Source organism: Amblyomma mixtum, chromosome 2, assembly GCF_055824585.1.
Source record: "Amblyomma mixtum isolate Tamu chromosome 2, ASM5582458v1, whole genome shotgun sequence".
Classification (NCBI taxonomy): Eukaryota; Metazoa; Arthropoda; class Arachnida; order Ixodida; family Ixodidae; genus Amblyomma; species Amblyomma mixtum.
In genome coordinates this window covers 15,118,690-15,136,367 of record NC_143013.1, presented here as the reverse complement: position 1 = coordinate 15,136,367, position 17,678 = coordinate 15,118,690, and the positions used below count along the sequence as shown (strand labels likewise).

The following is a 17,678-nucleotide window of genomic DNA, read 5'->3' as shown; positions in this document are numbered from 1 at the left end:
AACCAGGACAGGAACACAAAGAACGAAAAACAAACACGAGCGCTTCTTTGTGTTCCTGTCCTGGTTGCACTAAAAATATGTATAAGTTGTCACAAATCCAACTCGCCCAACATCTAACTCTTTTAAAGTGCACAATTTTCTTTGGCGAATGTCCGGGCCATATAGGGCGCTGATTGCAAAGCTACCGTCTTCCGTTCTGCCGCCCCAACGCGGCAGCTCGCCATGCTTAGCACCTGCGAAGATTTCCGACCACCTTCAGCAGGGTTTCCCTCTCTGTGCTCTCATCGCACACTTTTTTTTTTTATCTCCTAGAAGCGAAAGCGGATGGCGCCTTTGAAACGGAAGCGGACTGTCGACATCCGTCCGACCTTCCCTCCCCGTGCTTGGAAAAAAAAAAGAGTGCACTGGGGCGCCTCCGGGCATGGGAGTTAGAAAGGTACGCTGCGGGAAGGTTATTTACGCCAGTTTTGCTATTCTACGTTGTTCTACATGAGCTACCAAGTGTCCGCCTGTGCTTCTGCGATGGACCAGGTACTTTGAAGGTAAGTTTCTAACCGCGGCTGCCGCTATAGACCTTCGCAATAAGGGCTCCCTGGGCGCTGCCATATTGTTCATTGGATTGTCGTGATCACCTCGCGCTAGCACGGTGGAAGCGGCGGCGGAACCGGTTTCCGACAGTCCAGAGAGGAGGCGTTTCGACAACTCCCTCGCCCGATGCAAAAGTCTATAGACTGTAAAGCGTGCCGAGATTATCAATATAGAATAGCCACCGGTGAGTGTCGATCTGCGAATGACGCAGTTAGAAAACTAGTTTGCTGCAGGCTCAACAGATCACATGGCGACTTCCTATATACGCAACCATAGGCACGTGACTTGACACTACCCACAATCGTATATGCTGGCACATGCACTACACTCCGCGACTGGGTGGCATACGTGTCACTTGGTTTCAAGAACGAGAACATTGGCTTTGCCCGTTGTGTGAATTAATCTTAACGAGACGCCATCTTTTCACATAATACGATGCTGGCCCCGGTAAACAGCGGTAAACCTTCGCTGAGGTAAACACCACGTTTTCAAGCCGGATTTTATTCGGTCAAGTCTTTGTCAAATTTTGTACGTGCTTGGGTAAATGTCGGCAGGTGTCAACGCTCTTGTCGTGACAGGGGGTTCGACGATTGTCTTATTGAGAACCGCCTTATGTGTTTGACGTGCAAATGTTTTTTTTTTTTCCCTGCTTAAGTTAAAACTTGCCTTGCATTATTCAAGTACCCGTTAAAAGCTACTAAATGAAAAGAAAATCAAAACAAATAACCTGTTGAAGTTATGCGACTCAAGAATCGCCCAACTGTGTTCATTTTCTCTTTTAGTATGAGTTCTTTGGGAGCATCATTTCTCGAGTGCCCTATCTTTCGTCCAGCACAGTGGCATATATAAGCTGTTTTATCAAGACCGGGAGGAAGTGACAGTTGTTATCTAGAGCCGTATCTGTTTGCTCGTTTCTGTCCCTGGCCATCCTGCTTGACAGAAACGTATCTCAAGAGTAGCAAGCCAGGGTACATGCGACCACTTGTGAATGCGACCATGCGTGCACTGTTGCTCTTCTGCCGAAATTTTCCGCTTCCACTGGGTAACAACGACTGCTTGAATGTGTCAGTGATATGCCAGGTGTTTCAGGGAAGACTGAGTACTTCTCAAAAAATATTTTTTTTTTGGTAAAAATATGGCTTTTTCAGCATAGTATTTCCAGTTCTGACGGACACCAGAAAACCGATGAATCGTCTTAAGTAACAAGCTGGTTAACCAATTTTTAATAATTAACTTTTTAACTCTTAGAGTTAGGCGCCTAGTTGCAAATAGAAATTTTTAGCCGGCCGTTAGTAACAGCCATATCATTTTTTTACAAATTAGAAAACGCTATTACCCTTGGCGCTGTGGCTCAACAAAATTTGCATTTCTTGACTAGTTACGTGCGCTGGAGAGGTTGCTTCGCCTGCATGCTTTTCGAAAGCGCATGTGTTTTGGCACGATGTAGCTTGAATTTGTTGGTCCACAGCGCCAAGGATAATCGCGTTTTCGAAATTCTAAAAACTGATATGGCTGTTACTAAGGATCGGCTACAAGTCTGTAATTGCAGTTAGTTGTATAACTGTTTAATTATCAGAAATTAGTTAACTAGCACCGATATTCCGGTGTCCGCCAACACTGGTAATACTATGCCGCAACTTTAGCAAATAAAGCCTTTTTTTTTTTAAATTACTTAAAGCCCTGAAGCACGTGGTATGTACCCATGCAACGTACCTCAGATTCAGTTCGTGAGGTTTAAAATGCACGTCATCACCATGTGCGCTCGACACGTCGTGCCACTCCAAGAAAGTCGTTAAGATGTCTCGCTTAGTTTACAACGTTAGCCGTTTTAGAAAATTTTCTTCTGGAAGCGAGTTGTGAAAGTTTACTCTGCAGATGTCAAATAAATTCTTTTCGAGATACGTTCATTATGAAAGTTGTGTACGAGTAATCTGTGAGCTTCAAAAAAGCTGTCTTAGAGCCAGCTTGAAAGGTAAGCTTATTTCAATGAACGGAAAAAAGAAAAACACTCTTGTATGAGACCATGGTGCGCGGTGAAAAATTTCAGGTGGTTGAAATTAATCCAGAACCTTTTACCACTGCTGTACCCAACGCCCGCAGCGAGGCTTTGATAATTTAGGAGATGTTCTGTGATCAATACGACATTATATGCGAGGCAATAAAGCTCCAACTTACGTCTTAGTGTCATGCTTTTAATGTCCGCCCGAACGAACATCGTTTTAATTCTGTTTCGAATTGAGGAATATCTACAATTAGCATCTATACCCTAGCGAAGCAATATAAGGGAAGGCTCTATATTTCTTCGTAGCTAACGCAAAAAAAAAAAGAATGTCCTGGTCTAGGACAATGTTAGTCCATGTTTAGGGAAAACTATAGAGGTGGAATGGAATTCAGATGAGTGTGTAATTACACTTAGCATCGACCCAAGGGCGTGCCTATGCCAAAGAAAGCTCAGCAGCTTTCCAAAATATTCGCAGTTCACTCTTAAAAACGAAGTATAGTAAAAAGGTAGCAAGTGCAGCAGTTACTAACTCTGACTTCGTTTTACGGCTTTTTTACTATTTACTACCTCTTGAAGGTACAGTTAGTAAAAACGTAACAAGGGCTACTTTTACTAACTATGGTCGCAAGTTAGTATCTAGTTAGTAACCGTTCCCTTAACCCTAAAATAAAGTAAAAAAAATAAACTGACGCAGACTGTAGAGTGAATAAATTGTTTTTGCATAATTAAAGATTTCTGCAGGAGAGTGCGGATAGGTACAGACTAAGCCGCTTCTACAATCTCGACTTCGTAATTAACGCTTGTATCTTAGCTCAGCTGACTAGCCGGTAACTTAGAGTCAGATTTACGGAGTGCATATATAAGACTGAGAAAGATTTACCTATACATGCGCGATGCGCGGGTCACATGTTGGTGACCCTTTCTGGTTCGTTTTTCTTGCATTCTGGACCTTCGTGTGTGCCCGGTAAGGTTGTTTGATGCCATCGCCTCGCATAATTTGTACATGTAATGCACGTTAAACCTAAACCGAAGTGTTTATGTACGGCCAGCGCGCTCTGATAGCTCTTACTGGTTTCGGGAATTAGTCAAATTGACCATGTAGCTTTTCAGTACGCACAAATTTAACAAGCCACGCCAGCGTACCGTATGAAGAATCTAGCAGCATATGCGAAAAATTTCTACTCTCTTTCTTAGTAAATACTACAAGCTTTTTGTTTGCGATTGTTGAGCTCTTCACTAGCTTCTCGAGGTAGTGACTTTTGCTAATTTTACTCCCCCCCAGTTACTAAGAAGGCAGTAGTTAGTGAACTCTCCGACACTTTTCTTAACAGTGTAATATATGCTTCTCAATACTAACTGCGGCTGGTGACTAGGTAGCAGCCATGACTACTCTTCCCGTTACTAACTGCGGATAGCAGCTGTTACTAACTCATTGGGTTAGTAACTGTTGCTAACCGTCTCGTTACTAACTGCAGTTACTGACAGGCTAGTAACATATGTGACAAGCAGTTACTATAGTCGGATACAACTCGAAGAACGCAGCAGCTTTTCCCCGTCAAAGGACACCCCCCCCCCCCCCCCCTGCAAGGCTGTGGTGCATTGCAAACTGTAGCTGCAGTGTTAAAGCAATATCATCTGAGATAAAGTACTGTCTGTTCCTGTATAGTTCCAAGGCCAAAGTGCCCGCGACCGTAGCTGGTACACGACCTTCCGGCGACGATGCGATTGCTGACACTCACTGAGTTTGCTGCTGAAGATGCCGCGGGAAGATTCCGCTGTTCACTGTTCAGTCTGTGAGAACAAAAAAAAAAATTCCCACGACTGCAGTTGTGTCGGCCCGGAAAGAGAGGGCATGTATACAAAGGCCCAGAAGGTATGAACACGGATGTGCTTGGAGATGGTGACGAAAACGCGCAGGAAGAAAATTTTGAGAAATTAAAAGATTGCATTCACTGATAATTCAGAGCGCCAAGGCGCTCTTTAAGATGGCCATTCTTATGTTTGCTTTTGTAAATTTAGTATTTCATGTTCCGCGAAGCATAAGCGTTGCTTCTTTTGTTCTATGAAAAAATAATTAGGTAAATCAGGAGAAAATCGGCACTGTAAAGACATGGCATCTACGGCATGCGCGCTAGTCTGCCGCAAAATGAAACAAATTGGCGATGCTATTGCTTGTACGCGACGTCACAGATACTTGAAAGGCAGAGATCTTTGATCTTATCAGTTGCAGAACTTCCCTTTAGGTCCATGTATCAAAAAGCGGTGGTTTGATTGGGCCAAAATTTGGCGCTTTACGGATTGTAGCAGCGTCCATGGTCAATAAAGTAAACTGTGTTCCAGTTGCAGATCGTTGATAAACGCACAGGCGCCTAACAGCGAAGTCGGTGAAATAGATGCTTTAACAAAAATGCATAGTTACAACAGTCTGGGAGATGAATTAAAAGGTAAGAGAAGCAAAAAAAAAAAACGCTTTTCAAAAGATAATGGCGATATATGGCGACAACTTTTATTGGCCGCTTCCAAACGACACCGCCATCCTTAGCACCCTTGAAAGTGGCTCGGGGGACTATAGCTGAATACAACTCAAGAAAAAAAGCGGTTTTTCCCCGTGGAAGGACCCCCTTCGAGCCAATGGCGTCGGCCGATTCTCGTAAACCTGCTAGGGTGACAATGCAGGAATGGGTCAATCCCTGGCAATGAAGGGGGGGGGGGGGGGGGGGGTACTATACCCTTTAATCTTCCACTCCCTGAATTGTCACGCTATCATGCATGAAAATCGGCCGACGCCATTGGCTGGAAGGGGAAAGCCGTTTTTTTCTAGGTTTGTATGCGGCTATAGTCAGTTTTTGAAGCGGACGAGTTTCCCAACTGGTGCGATCTACGAGCTCTGCCTAAAAAGGTACTCGCGACTTCTTTTGAAACGTGAGCTAGATGAGCGGGAGCATTGCACTGTTACTGGTCGTCCAACGCAGTGGCCATCACGGCTGTCGCTATATATGCACTGTCAAGGCAAAAGTCTCCAGGATGCACTAGAAACCACTGAAACGCTTAACTTAACGATTAGCTGGTGGCTCGGAACTACAGTCTAACCTCGCTATAATGAAACTGTTTATAACGAAATAATGGATATAACGACGGAATTACGATTTCTTTTGGAAACTCTGTCCAAACGGGATATAACGAAGCTACGCCTATAACGAAGTAATCGCCGGACCCCTTCAACTGCGTTATAACGAGGTTCAGCTTATACCTGCAGAGGTCAAACATCTCCTTCTCTAATGCATACTAGTAGTTGCATCGGCACCCGTTAGCACACATCGCGCTTATACTCCCGAATCGCATTCGAGCTCCCTGAACACTTTTGTCCCCGATTATACATGTGTTCATTCCCCGGTTCTTCTCTGCAGGTGTATCTGTACGGATGTTCGACGATGAGTAAAAGAGCATGGAGGGCGAGCTGATCGCCTTCATCATAATCGGCGTGGCGATGGTTCTCCTCAGCGTGCGCTGCTGCTGGGTCATAATGAAGATATGGACCATGCCGCCATCGAGGGATGTCAGCGTACGGGAACAGTCAGACGATCAGGATGAGGACGATGATCGGAGGCCGCAAAAAGCAACAACGCTGTAACATGAACCGCTGCACCATAGCTGGTGTCCTGCAAAGCTTGAGGTGCAGGAACGGGGTACTCTTTTGGCAGACATGTAATGTTCACACTGTTCAGTTTCTTTTGGTGGTCGATGTGCTCGTGCTACCAATTGTGTCTTGCAGCGCTGTGCGGACTCTGCTTTCGTGAAACAGCAAGAGTTAGAAGTTCCCTGGGGCGTTTGGAGTACTGTATACTGGAAGCAAAGGGAAGTCTTCTGTGCTGCTTTTTCTACATTTCTAATCACCATTGGAGTAAATGAGCAAATTCTATTGGAAATATTCTGTACGTTAGGCGCCGTGGTGTCATTATTCCAGCAAACATTCAGAATGCTGGATGCGGGACATATGAGACTGATCAGGGCGGCAGTACGGGCGGGTTTGTTTGTCATGACGAAACTTGTTGCGCTTAAAAGACATGGACACATACGTGTTGACTACTTCGTATCTGTCCGTGTCTTTCAGGCCCTACAAGTTTCGTAATGCGAAAAATCTTTATCTTTTAACTATCCGTTGCGGCCCGAGAGCTGGATTTGTCGTCACTTTGTTCCTACCAGCCAGCGCCAGCTATAACTCCTCTGGACAGGAGGGATGACTCTGATAACGTAGAAGATATATGCAGCGGAGGGTCGCAGCGCTCCTCCTCCGTGTCTGCAACACTGCGTTTTGCTTGGAAACTTTCGCGGGATGGCTGTTTGTGCGGTCGCAATGTTGCAGTATGCAGGCCCAGTGGGGGAGTCATATAACGCCCGCTTGTCGGGGTACATTATATGAACAGGGCTCCGCTTTACTGCGTCTCTGATTAATCTCCTCTGTAGCTCTCTTTGTTTACCTTTAGACTACTTGTATTGCCTCAATGAGACTATGCACCTCTATGCCACCAAAGGAAGAAAACGCGCACACAGAGAAATAACAACACCTTTTGTGAAAGAAAAAAAATGAGAGAGAGGCTTGATTCTGATTTGCGAAGAGATCCCCTTCTGAGCTGAATATCTGGAAGACAAAAGGGGCTGCGTATACCTACCTACCGATAAGTGAGATGCTGGCCATTGCGGCATGTGGCAGCGCTGCAGGTGGGGCTCCGGCAAAGTGAAAACGACAACGGCTGCACGCGTGTCAGCTTAGCGACACTCCGGCCCCGCGATAAGATTACACGGCGCGGAGGAACGCCGCGTGCTCGAAAGCCTGACGCTGGGCCGTGGTCATAGATAAGGCGCGTTTATGTCGTCCGCTGTTCCTCCCGCGCTTGAGGAGTCGGGGACACTGGGAGGCCTCGCGGTCAGTCGCTGTTCCGGCGCCAAGACGTCATCCAGCCGCAATCCCTCCTCGCCGATGACAACCCTGCCAGACGGCTTCGGTGTGCAGGTCTTGAAGAGGAGACGCCTAGTCCTGGCGCTGCAAGGACCTCCGATGCTCTTGTGACCCAAGGTTCGTATATCTCGTGCGCAGCGTGCGCATGTTTGCTTCAAGAAGCCGTCGCTTTTGATGCGCCTGCTTTCATGGCTGATTGTCCATCTCAATTCACTCTGCAGCAGGTTTCTGTGAACCGCTTTGTCGGCAAGAAAACTGTCCATACATAAAATGGTTTATCTATAGAGCCCTCAAGCGATGTCCTGTGGAGCAAAGGAAGCGAAAGTTTTAGGCAGGCACCCAATTTAGCGGTACAGGGACGGAAGAACAAAAGGACCATTCGCGTTTCTGAGAAGATTGGTCATGCTGTGTCATAAGAATCGTTCAGGATTCGCCTACTTCCTGTGTACAGTTCAGATCATCTTCATATGCTGGGGAACTGTGTTTACAGCATGCATATATTGAATCCAGAGTCTGAGAAGGCGTATGATTACTGCGGGCCAACTGCAGACTGGACGGTGTGGAGTGCTATGTCATAAATAGAATGTTGCCTTCCGCATATGCACATGATGATCTATTGCGCGGTAGACATTTCACTGCGGCTTTTTAACACTGATGGGTTTAAGGGGTAGGTGCTACAAGGAAGCATTGCAATAGATGGTGGCTATTGCTGGAAGAAATGCTGATACACCAATTCTCGAATTTTGAGCTGTATACCCTCCTCCTTAATTTGCTACGTTCAGTTATACGCGGCCATTGGCCAACGCAGCTTTCACATCGTAGTCGTGAAACCTTCCTTGCTACTGGTTCCAGCTAAAATAGACTGCGCGTAAGCGTTCATTGGTTCTATTGTGTACAATGCATCGATTATTAGTATACAATTTCACCTCAGTGTAGCGTTAATTCCACGCAACTGTTACAGAATCGCGGCCTTGGCGTATTTTATGCGGAAGTAGAACGCGTACATCAAGTATAAATAAAAAGAATTGCACAAGTGTGAAAATTTCAGTGAGTTATGAGGGTCCATTAAGTTCGAGCACCTTTCTCCTTCCGTGTGATTCGCCTTTGTGCAGTTCCTACATAATGGATGAAAAGAAGCTCACTCAGCCTGTATGAATGATTAATCAAAACTCTTGTACTTTAGCGCAATCGTGTAAAACGTTGCTGATAGGCATGAAACTCTTCATCTCTTACAAAAAAATTATTTAGACAGTCTACAGACTGTCATATCATTTTGTCTATAAAATCTGTAGACTCTCTATAAACAAATCCAATGGACTAGTCTATACTATCTATGCAAATACTATAGCACCTATAGCCATAGAATTTTGTCAATAATGTCTATAGACTTTCTATAAACAAATCCAATGGACTCGTTTATACTATCTATCTAAATACTTTAGACACCTATAGCCAATACTATCTAAATACATAGACAGTCTATAGACAACCTTTAAATTTATAGACATACAGTTCGAGTAAATTTTTGTTATAGACAGTTTATAGACTGTGAATAAACAATATGAAATAGCTATAGGAAGGCAACATATCTACAAAAAGTTTATAGAAAGTCTAGAAATCATTTCTAAAAGGGAGTATCCGTGCTTTAAATCAGGTATTTCAGTTGGGGTTATGTGCAGACAGTTAGGTGTAGCACCTTGTTTCGACTAAGCAGACAGGAAAACGTTATCTTCACTGACGGACACACGTTGGTGTATGCAAAAGCACGAACACGCTGCGCTCGTTTTACTTCCAGGAAACGAAGGCAGAGACGTCCTTCTCAGCGCTGAGCGCGTTTAATTGCTGCCTTGCCCCCGCTGTTAACGAGTAGCTGCCAAGATAACCGCCGGCTTAAAGAAACGGTCTATAAGATATGCGAATTCGTTGGGATGAGCAGACCGACCCTAATTGCAATCGGTCCTTGCCCTTCTTTAGCGTTTGTTAACACGCGGAAGTAATGGGCTCTGACACGTGCCCCGGTGGGGAGCTGTTCACTCCCCCCCTCCTCCTTTTCTTTCTGCGAGTTCGTAAATACTGCGCTGCTCACAGCAAGCAGTACTGGACACAACATAGCCGTAGCTTTGACAGTCACGGTGTTGGGAAGCGGCCAAGTGGTCTGTACGTATTTTCGGCTTGCTCACAGCGTAACCGTACACTCGAACTACGATTGCAACGTGACATCTCTAAACCGTTCTGAGCCTGAGTTGTGCCTTTCAAATAGCGGGCTGTCTAGCCTGATTTTAATGCTGGAGCATAAGGAAGGCCATGGTGGCGAAAACTTTCCGGCGGCGGCGTCCAGTGTCTTTGTTAAACCTGCACCTGTCAGATATGCCAGCACTGCAAGGTGAAAAGCCGGAACTTCCCCTAAATGCCACCTGCCACGTGCTATAACGCCAGCTAGAGCGAAATACCTGCTGTAATGTCACACCGGCTATAATGAAGCACCGGCTATAATGAAACACCGATGACAGCAACTGTAAGGACACGGTTATAGTGATAGCATTCTAGTGAAGCTGGATGGGGTAGTGGTCGTAGTGGTACATTTGGTGTTCCAGGCTGCAGAAAGATAGCACGAAGGAAGACAAGGTAAAGGAAGAACTCTCTTGCATTTCCTCCGCATCAATCAATTCAATTGATCGCCCCTCAATTTTAGTTCGTCCGCATGTGCAGCGAACTTCATTTTTCAGTTTATCCTTTTTCTCCCTTGACTTCCGAGCTTACTGCATTGAACTGCAAACAGGATGCGGTTTAGTTTATCTCGCTGGCCTCTAGGTCTCTGTGCAATTCTTACTTACAATTACTTCGCTGCTATTGAGCCTGCGTGCTGTCGTACGAATGTGAAGAGATTCGAGGTAAAGCCTTGTCGTCATGTTCTTTTCTTTACCGGTTGTCTTCGCGTTCTCCCGTCACTGTCATCGCCCGAGGAGACTGCATGATCCCCGAGCGGTTTTGCTGATTTTTTTCTTCGCTTTGGCTTAGCGTGGCGGTCTCACTAACGCAGGTCACGTCGTTAGGACATCAGCAACGACTGCCCGTCCTTATGTACCACATCCCGTCGTCCCCAAAACCGGAGCTGTGGTCGTCGACGGAATGCACAGCGTTGGACTAGGCACGCCCATCGACTAGATCACCGTGCATTCTCCCATGCTGCACCTGCGCCGCGCACACAAAGGCTGAGGGCGGAATGCAGCTGGCTGGACGGTCATGCACTTGCTTCTTCTGATGGCCATTGTCCTTGTCGCGCTCGTCGTGGTGAGTCTGGCGGTCTGCTTCTGCTACGGACTCGACACAGCTTCCTGCATGGCAGCCTTCAAGCTCAATTCCGCCGCCCACAGCGTGGCGGGACTCTACAACGGCTACTCCGATCCCGGGGTGAACAGTGGTCGTAGTAACGCCAGTTCCTCCGGGCCCACTGCTCCCGCCGAAAGGCCCAGCTGTCCGGCCGAGCAGGGATCCTCTTACTCGAGCACCATCGAGTTGTATGACAGTACCTGGCAGATCAAAGAGCCTCCACCTCCTCGCCCTCCGTGCCACGTGAAGACATCCATCCATCGCACTCAGGGCGGAGACAGTGACTGCAAGGCTCCTCGGTGTTACGTCGGAGACATCCTCGAGGGCGGCATTGTGCGCGGACAGGTGACGCTGGAGAAACTCGACTCTGGTTGCAGCAGCTCTTCGATGCTGTTCATGGAGCCCCGGGACAAAATGAACGGCGCGTTGCCCTGTGCGAGGTTTGCGGGCGCCGCCGTGTCGCTGCCCAGCGTCCTAAAGGGTGGCAGCTGGAACCGCAGGCACTCGGGTTCGCCTTACACTGACCTCGACGCTGCCGATTGTTTCCGCTTGGAGATGAGGTCCTGCAGCCTTCTGGAAGAAAGTACTCGTGGCCGCCAAGTGTCGCCCATCGGTTCGTGATCTGGTGCCGCTATTGTTTGACGAGTTTGGAGAGTTGCAGGCCTTCAGAATCTCTATACTGTGGTACTTCTTGTCGATCAGTACGTGTACGTTTTTAATCTTTGCTGCACCTGCAGGTTTCAAAGAACTCATTGCCACTAGTGGTTGTGACAACAACTGTAGTGCCCACCTGGAAACCTGCTGGACTGCTTCTTTCACGGCTGCCCACGTTACGGCAGCAAGTAATAAAACACGCTGTCGGGTTACTTGTAATGAACACGGCTATGAATGGAATTGTCAATGGCGAAGACATGCATAGTCTTTATTCGCGCTTGATCAAAGCACAGGTTCTTTCTTTTTTTTATTTTAGAGAAGGCAGTGCTATACGAAGAAACCACCTCAACCACTTCAGTGTATACAGTTCTAAAATACAAGACGGACGTCAGTGCATCAAGTGTGCCAGAAAGGAAAGTGTGTGGTTACTGTGTTAAACTTGACAGGGTCGCATATGAAAATGCATCGGAGCAACATTTTCTTCTTCGGAGGTGGTCTCAGACTGTTCTTTATGTGTATGACAATCGTCTAGTACAAGGCTACCTCCCAAATGTAATTTCGCGCTTACCAGCCGCGGCACCCTACTCAAGTAGGCGCGAACGCTATACAGCACAAATCATGCTTTAAGACAAGGAACAAGAAGAATAATCTAAATCTGTAGTTGCCACCGGCATATATATTATTTGGTTGGTTTCATTCTAATTTCATTAAATCTACCGCCAAAATTTCTTCACATTCATTAACTCATTTAAAGCCTACTTTCCTTCAAGATTATTTCAAGTTTCATCCTCCTTTCCGCTGCCGCGGTGGCTCAGTGGTTATGGTGCTGGGCTGCTGAACCGAAAGACGCGGGTTCGATCCCGGCCGCGGCGGTTGAATTTCTTTGGAGGAGAAATTCTAGAGGCCCGTGTACTGTGCGATGTCAGTGCACGTTAAAGATCCCCACGTGGACGAAATTTCCGGAGCTCTCCACTACGGCGTCTCTCACAGCCTTAGTCGCTTTGGGACGTTAAACCCCATAAACCACCACCATAAACCACCACCATCCTCCTTTCCACTTTGCTAACTGCTTTTCACGTACCTCCAAGACGGCAGTTATTCAACCCTTCCTTTGATTTCCGTCGCCAAACTCTGAAGAATCTCCTATTGTATGCAGCACGTACAGATTAAACTGCATGGCCGTTGGCAACAACCTCCGCAGCAACGCGAAAGAAGTGAGAAAATGATGAATTTCGAAGCTATAAGAAAGTTCAAAGGCTTCTTCGTTACTGAATTGCGCTTTTCCTGCTCGAACAGCGAAATCTCATTTCTTAATTACTGGAGCAGGTTCGTAGCATAGCCTTCCACAGTGGTACAGCGTACCGCTTACTAGTAAGAGCTGGGCAACTGGATGCAAACACGGCACCACTAGTATAGCTTAGTAACGGGAAGCAGCGGTAAAATATCGTTTCGGGACAGGTTTTTGATCCGGCGCACCTTTCATGGAGCGTTCAAATGACAGCAATCACGTGGACAATGTGATACGCGGAGTGTTCGTTTTTTTTTTTTTCTGTTTGCTGTTTGAAGAGCACGCATGCCGTCGGTTCGGTTGTTATGCTGGTTCGGGCATCGGCTGCGCTGTCTAGGAAGCGATCGTCACAGAAGAGTGGAATTTGTGCATAAAGCAAATGACAGCGCTTCTTCTAGCCCGACCTTGCCGTGACATACGTGTAAGCTAACGAAGCGTCACAGCGCGCTTATGTTCGAGTACGGCGCTAAAACGTACAGCGCCATCTCTTAGCCCCTGAGTTATCTGTCCTAAATGTAGCCCGTGAGTCATCCGTCCTAAATGTAGGGCCACATTGAAGGATGCGATGTTGGGCAGTGGTGGCTGTGATCTTTGGCCCTTATTGCGGACTTATAAATATTATGTGTCTCATCTGATGACAACGCCTAATGATACGCACAACCAACTGTGGAGAGGCATGTCATGGTCATCCTACTTTCGTTTAAGGACTGCCAAAGACGATGTTATTGAGGTCAGTTTGATGAGTGCCTCGAAAGTACATGAAGGACCGTAATTAGGACAAATTTTCCCGTGCATGTTTGTTTGTCACACTCTAACAGGAATACGGGCTAGAAGGTAACTTCGCTTCAAGAAAATGTCTCAAAGTTCATCTAAAAATAGTATAAGACAATCGAAGGCCCGGAAATTGTGAAGCAACTGTGAAGAGGCATGTCATGGTCATCCTACTTTCGTTTAAGGACTGCCAAAGACGATGTTATTGAGGTCAGCTTTTGGTGAGTGCCTCGAAAGTTCACGAAGGCCCGTAATTTGGACAAATTTCCCGGCGTCATGTTTGTTGGTCACACTCTAACAGGAATTAGGGGCTAGAAGACCATTTCGCTTTGAGAAAATGTCTGAAACTTCATCTAGAAATAAACTTAACACAATTGAAGGCCCGGAAATTGTACAATATTTTCCTAAAGTTGTTTGTATGTCGCACTGTAACAGAAATTACGGACTAGAAGGTCATTTCGCTTCGAGAAAACGTCTGAAACTTGATATCGACAATATTGACAATACAAGACAATTACTGGCTTTGCATCTCATTAGTGCAGTGTATAAAGACATAAATGATTGCCACTATAGGACTGATCATTACTTCCACACATCAGCAAACATATAGTTTCTAAGACTGCGGGTAGTGGGCATACCTGCCGTAGTACATTCTCGCTTTGCGCTTCAGAATAACACTTTCCAGGTATTGTCTGTAGGTCTCGTCATGCTGTGCCTTGCCGGAGAAGGCCTGGTCGGCCTCGTCCTCATCCGAGACCAGCAGACTCCCTGAAGAGGCTGCACCGCAATGCAGCATGGTGCATTCCGGAGGCACCAGCCGGACGCATCTATGGTCTTGCAGCTGTTTCGGGCAGTGTTCGACAAATGAATAGCAGGAGTATGAACGCTGCGTCTTTCGGAGGCCGTGGTGCACACCCGACGTACTCGAGTGGCAGTCCGAGTCCTCCTCGTAGTCATTCGTGCCGCTGTAATCGGAGTCGGTGTGGTCGTATTCGTCCATGGTGAACACGTCCTCTCTGTTCTTTCCGGGCCACTTGAAGCCAGCGTAGTCCCACAACATCGGCGACAGAGGCTGTTCTTCGCTGTCGTTCTCCGATTCTCCATGGTGCGCTACACTTTCCTTGATGCAGACTGTGCCATTTGTTGTCTTCTCGTTCAGGCACGTAGTCTGACATCGAGGAACCCCAGCGCAGGACGTTTCCAATGGTTTTTGATCTGCTTCTTGACTTGAATCGTAGGTCAGCTCACGTGCTACATTAGCTCTTTGTGTTCGTGGGCTTGCAGAGTGGTATGCGCTAACACTACCTGCAGGGGTTGACGTGCCATCGGCAGTGGACTTGGACTGATCAAATTGTGTGGCACTTTTGTGGTGGACGCTTTCAGCTTCAGGCTTGCGTGGCGTGACAGACAGCAGAGTGACGCCTGAGTCTGCTGTGGTCTCGCCGCCTGCTTCGACGTCCTTGGCGTCTGTTTCGTCGGACGTGGTGGCTTTCGTTGAGCCGTTGAAAGGCCTTGCAGGTCTGCCCAGAACCAGCTCTTCTGCCTTGCATGGCTTGTAAGATCCTTTGTGGTACGCGCAGGACATCTGTCTGATATGTCTGAAGTACAGCCAAGTGAGTGTGCCTGCCGACAGCAGGAACACAGCGACGGCCAACACCACTGCCGCTATGGGCAGCATGGTGGTGGTCTGTCGCAAGGTGCTCTCACTTTCGTGGAGTTGGGAGCACGCTGTATTTTTTTCTGGAACAAAAGATGCGAGAATTAGAAAAAGCGGAAAGTGCTCAAAGTAAAAAGAAAAAAAAAGTTCAACTGTGTCATCTCATATCAGTCGTGCACTCATAAAAATTTGTATCAAAAAGTTTTATCGCTTTGGCTTTGTACGCACAGCGTCTACCAGGCATTCTCATTACTTCTACCTCTAGCAAATGCCTAATTGTTTCAGTTGGCCTACTTCAGCCAATAATAGTCGACAGGGCATCCCGACGTCGTGTCGTGCGCTTATCAGTGAAAGTGAGGTTACGGCAACACGAAAAAAAAAGGAATTAGCGTACACAAACAAGAAGACCGATTTCTTCCGCGGCGCACTGGAGCCTGACTTATACCCAGAAAATTTAAGCGGCAATAAACGAATAAATGGCCGCCACCCTTCGGCCCATGCTGTGCTGTAATCGGCTATAAGTCTGCGGTGAAGCTACGCCCACATTCATGGTAATACGTGGCAAGGAAATAGTCTGTTAAAGTTTCTCTTATGGCCTAAAAAAAAGTAATAGCAGAAGTAAACTACAAGCTTCATAATTTTGATGACTGTGACTTGCTTAACAGAGTGAAGTATTAAAATGTTGATTTGATTCACTGCTGTAATCGGTTATGGGCGGACTACAGCGCATAGCTGCGGGCCACCGGCTGCTGTTACAAACCTGTTTCCTTTCTTTAAGTTGTATCCTCTGATAGAAAGAGAGACGGAAACGTTGGCGGCTATCGAAGCTCATGCCACCCCGTAGTAACTTTAATCTCGTTATTGCTACATCGTTAACGGCGATGCCGGCTGTCACGATTACCTTGCATTAGAAAACGCCTCATGATCGGCCGCAGTGTACAAGAAAACAGCGAAAAGTATGTTTTTCACATTGTTTTTGTGAGGCACCAGAAAGCATCATCCGTGGCGCAAGCTCCGGAAAGGCCACTTCTGCCATCTACTGGCTTCTCCTCAAATCAACAGTATAGGGTAGTAATTCCGATATATTTGCATCATAGTGGCTACGCTATGCTTTCGTAAGACGTTGTTTGGTGCAAAACGCGCGGGTATTCAGAAAAGAGAGAGGAATTCCTTTTCCTGACAAAAACAAAAGTGCCGTGGACGTTATTCGAAAATTCACAGGCCACGATGTCTTCCAAATGCACGCACAAAAAAAAAAAAAACGGAGAAAGCTAGCAAGGTTCCCATTCACGCTTGAAATCAATGCAGCGGCAATGTCCTGCTGGGCGGACTTCACGTGCACGTCGGTATTATCACTTGATACACCGGCGCAGTACGCAACATTCTCGCCTGCCTCAATTAATTTACAGAGCGCCTTGTAAATAAACCTGCTTGCAGTATATTTTCTTTGAGAGATTCTTTATCTGCGGGTAGACATTAGATGGATTGACGTCCATGTCGATGCTTCCGCTTAGTCCGTGCTGCAAAAGTCACTCACCTCGCTAACTGGCCGCTTTCGCTGTAACGACCTTCAGTCTCGGGAAGCGTTGCAGTGTTCGGGATTTCACTCCTGCCTTTGCTCGGCAAGCCATGACCGATCGGCCATCTCGGGGTTACGAGGCTGTGACGTCAACGACGGCACTTGCTTACCGAAAGCTCGAAGGGGCTAATGCACAAACCGGGGGCTACTCCGTTTCGCACTCCATAATGGAGCCTCCCAGCGCCGCGATAGCAGACAGGGCTCCATGGCTGGCTGGCTGCAATACAAACCCACGTACACGGCAGCTCTTATCGGCGACTGCCTTTGATAACGGCTCGGGGGCTCCCAGGAGAGGCGCCGTGAAAAGGCTGCATTGGACGGAGAAGTGTTGGCGAGTTATTGACACGTAGCTTCGAGCGCGAGTGAGATATCTGACCTGCCACGATGGCTGCGCGCCTCGTTCAAAGCTGTGACACCTATCAGATGAGTGGTCACGTCTCGAACTTGCTTACAGAAAAGGCGAACATTTTTTGCGCTGTTTTTTTTTTTTGTTGTTGCAATGTATCTTTTCTAGACGGCCTATATGTTTAAGTGCAAAGCTAGCTCTCCGGAAGCAAGCTTAGCTTTCAGTAAAAAAAAAAAAAATCATTTATGCAGTAAGTGTCTTTCCTTTGTCTTAATATGGACAGTGTGAAGTGGGTACTGGGGACGCACTGATCGCTCCTGTACACAAATTCTTTCAATTCGGTTCGGCCCTGGTTGGCGTGCGAAGCTATTCAGTTAAAACTCGATGCACGTAAAATTCAATAAATTGCGTGCTTAACGAATCTTGTAACGGATGATTTCACTAGAAAGAGGAAAATGATCGTCCAGGAATGATTGTCTTCAAATCGGGCACAGTTTTCGACGCAC

General features: G+C 46.9%; 2 protein-coding genes across 6 annotated transcripts in view; one reads left to right on the top strand and one right to left on the bottom strand.

Moving 5' to 3' along the window:
• The first annotated feature begins 204 nt into the window (after positions 1-204).
• The window catches only part of LOC149358506 (uncharacterized), a 31,561-nt gene continuing 14,087 nt past the window's right edge, over positions 205-17,678 (top strand). For 2 of the 5 annotated variants that reach the window (XM_089570591.1, XM_089570590.1), the window contains exons 1-2: positions 205-542; positions 5,998-7,664. Coding sequence is in view for 1 of the 5 variants with exons in the window: in XM_089570588.1 (XP_089426714.1) it covers positions 10,791-11,498 (708 nt within the window). In the remaining 4 variants the exon portion in view is untranslated. Of the gene's footprint in view, positions 543-5,997; positions 7,665-10,587; positions 11,788-17,678 lie in introns of those variants that run through there. The other 3 variants (XM_089570588.1, XM_089570593.1, XM_089570589.1) reach the window with 3 other exon arrangements.
• Positions 11,772-17,147, bottom strand: LOC149358508 (uncharacterized). Its single transcript, XM_089570586.1, has 2 exons — positions 16,785-17,147; positions 11,772-15,330 (listed from the first exon to the last, which is right to left on the bottom strand). The coding sequence occupies exon 2, from the start codon at positions 15,266-15,268 to the stop codon at positions 14,204-14,206; it is 1,065 nt and encodes a 354-aa protein (XP_089426712.1). The 5' UTR covers positions 15,269-15,330; positions 16,785-17,147; the 3' UTR covers positions 11,772-14,203.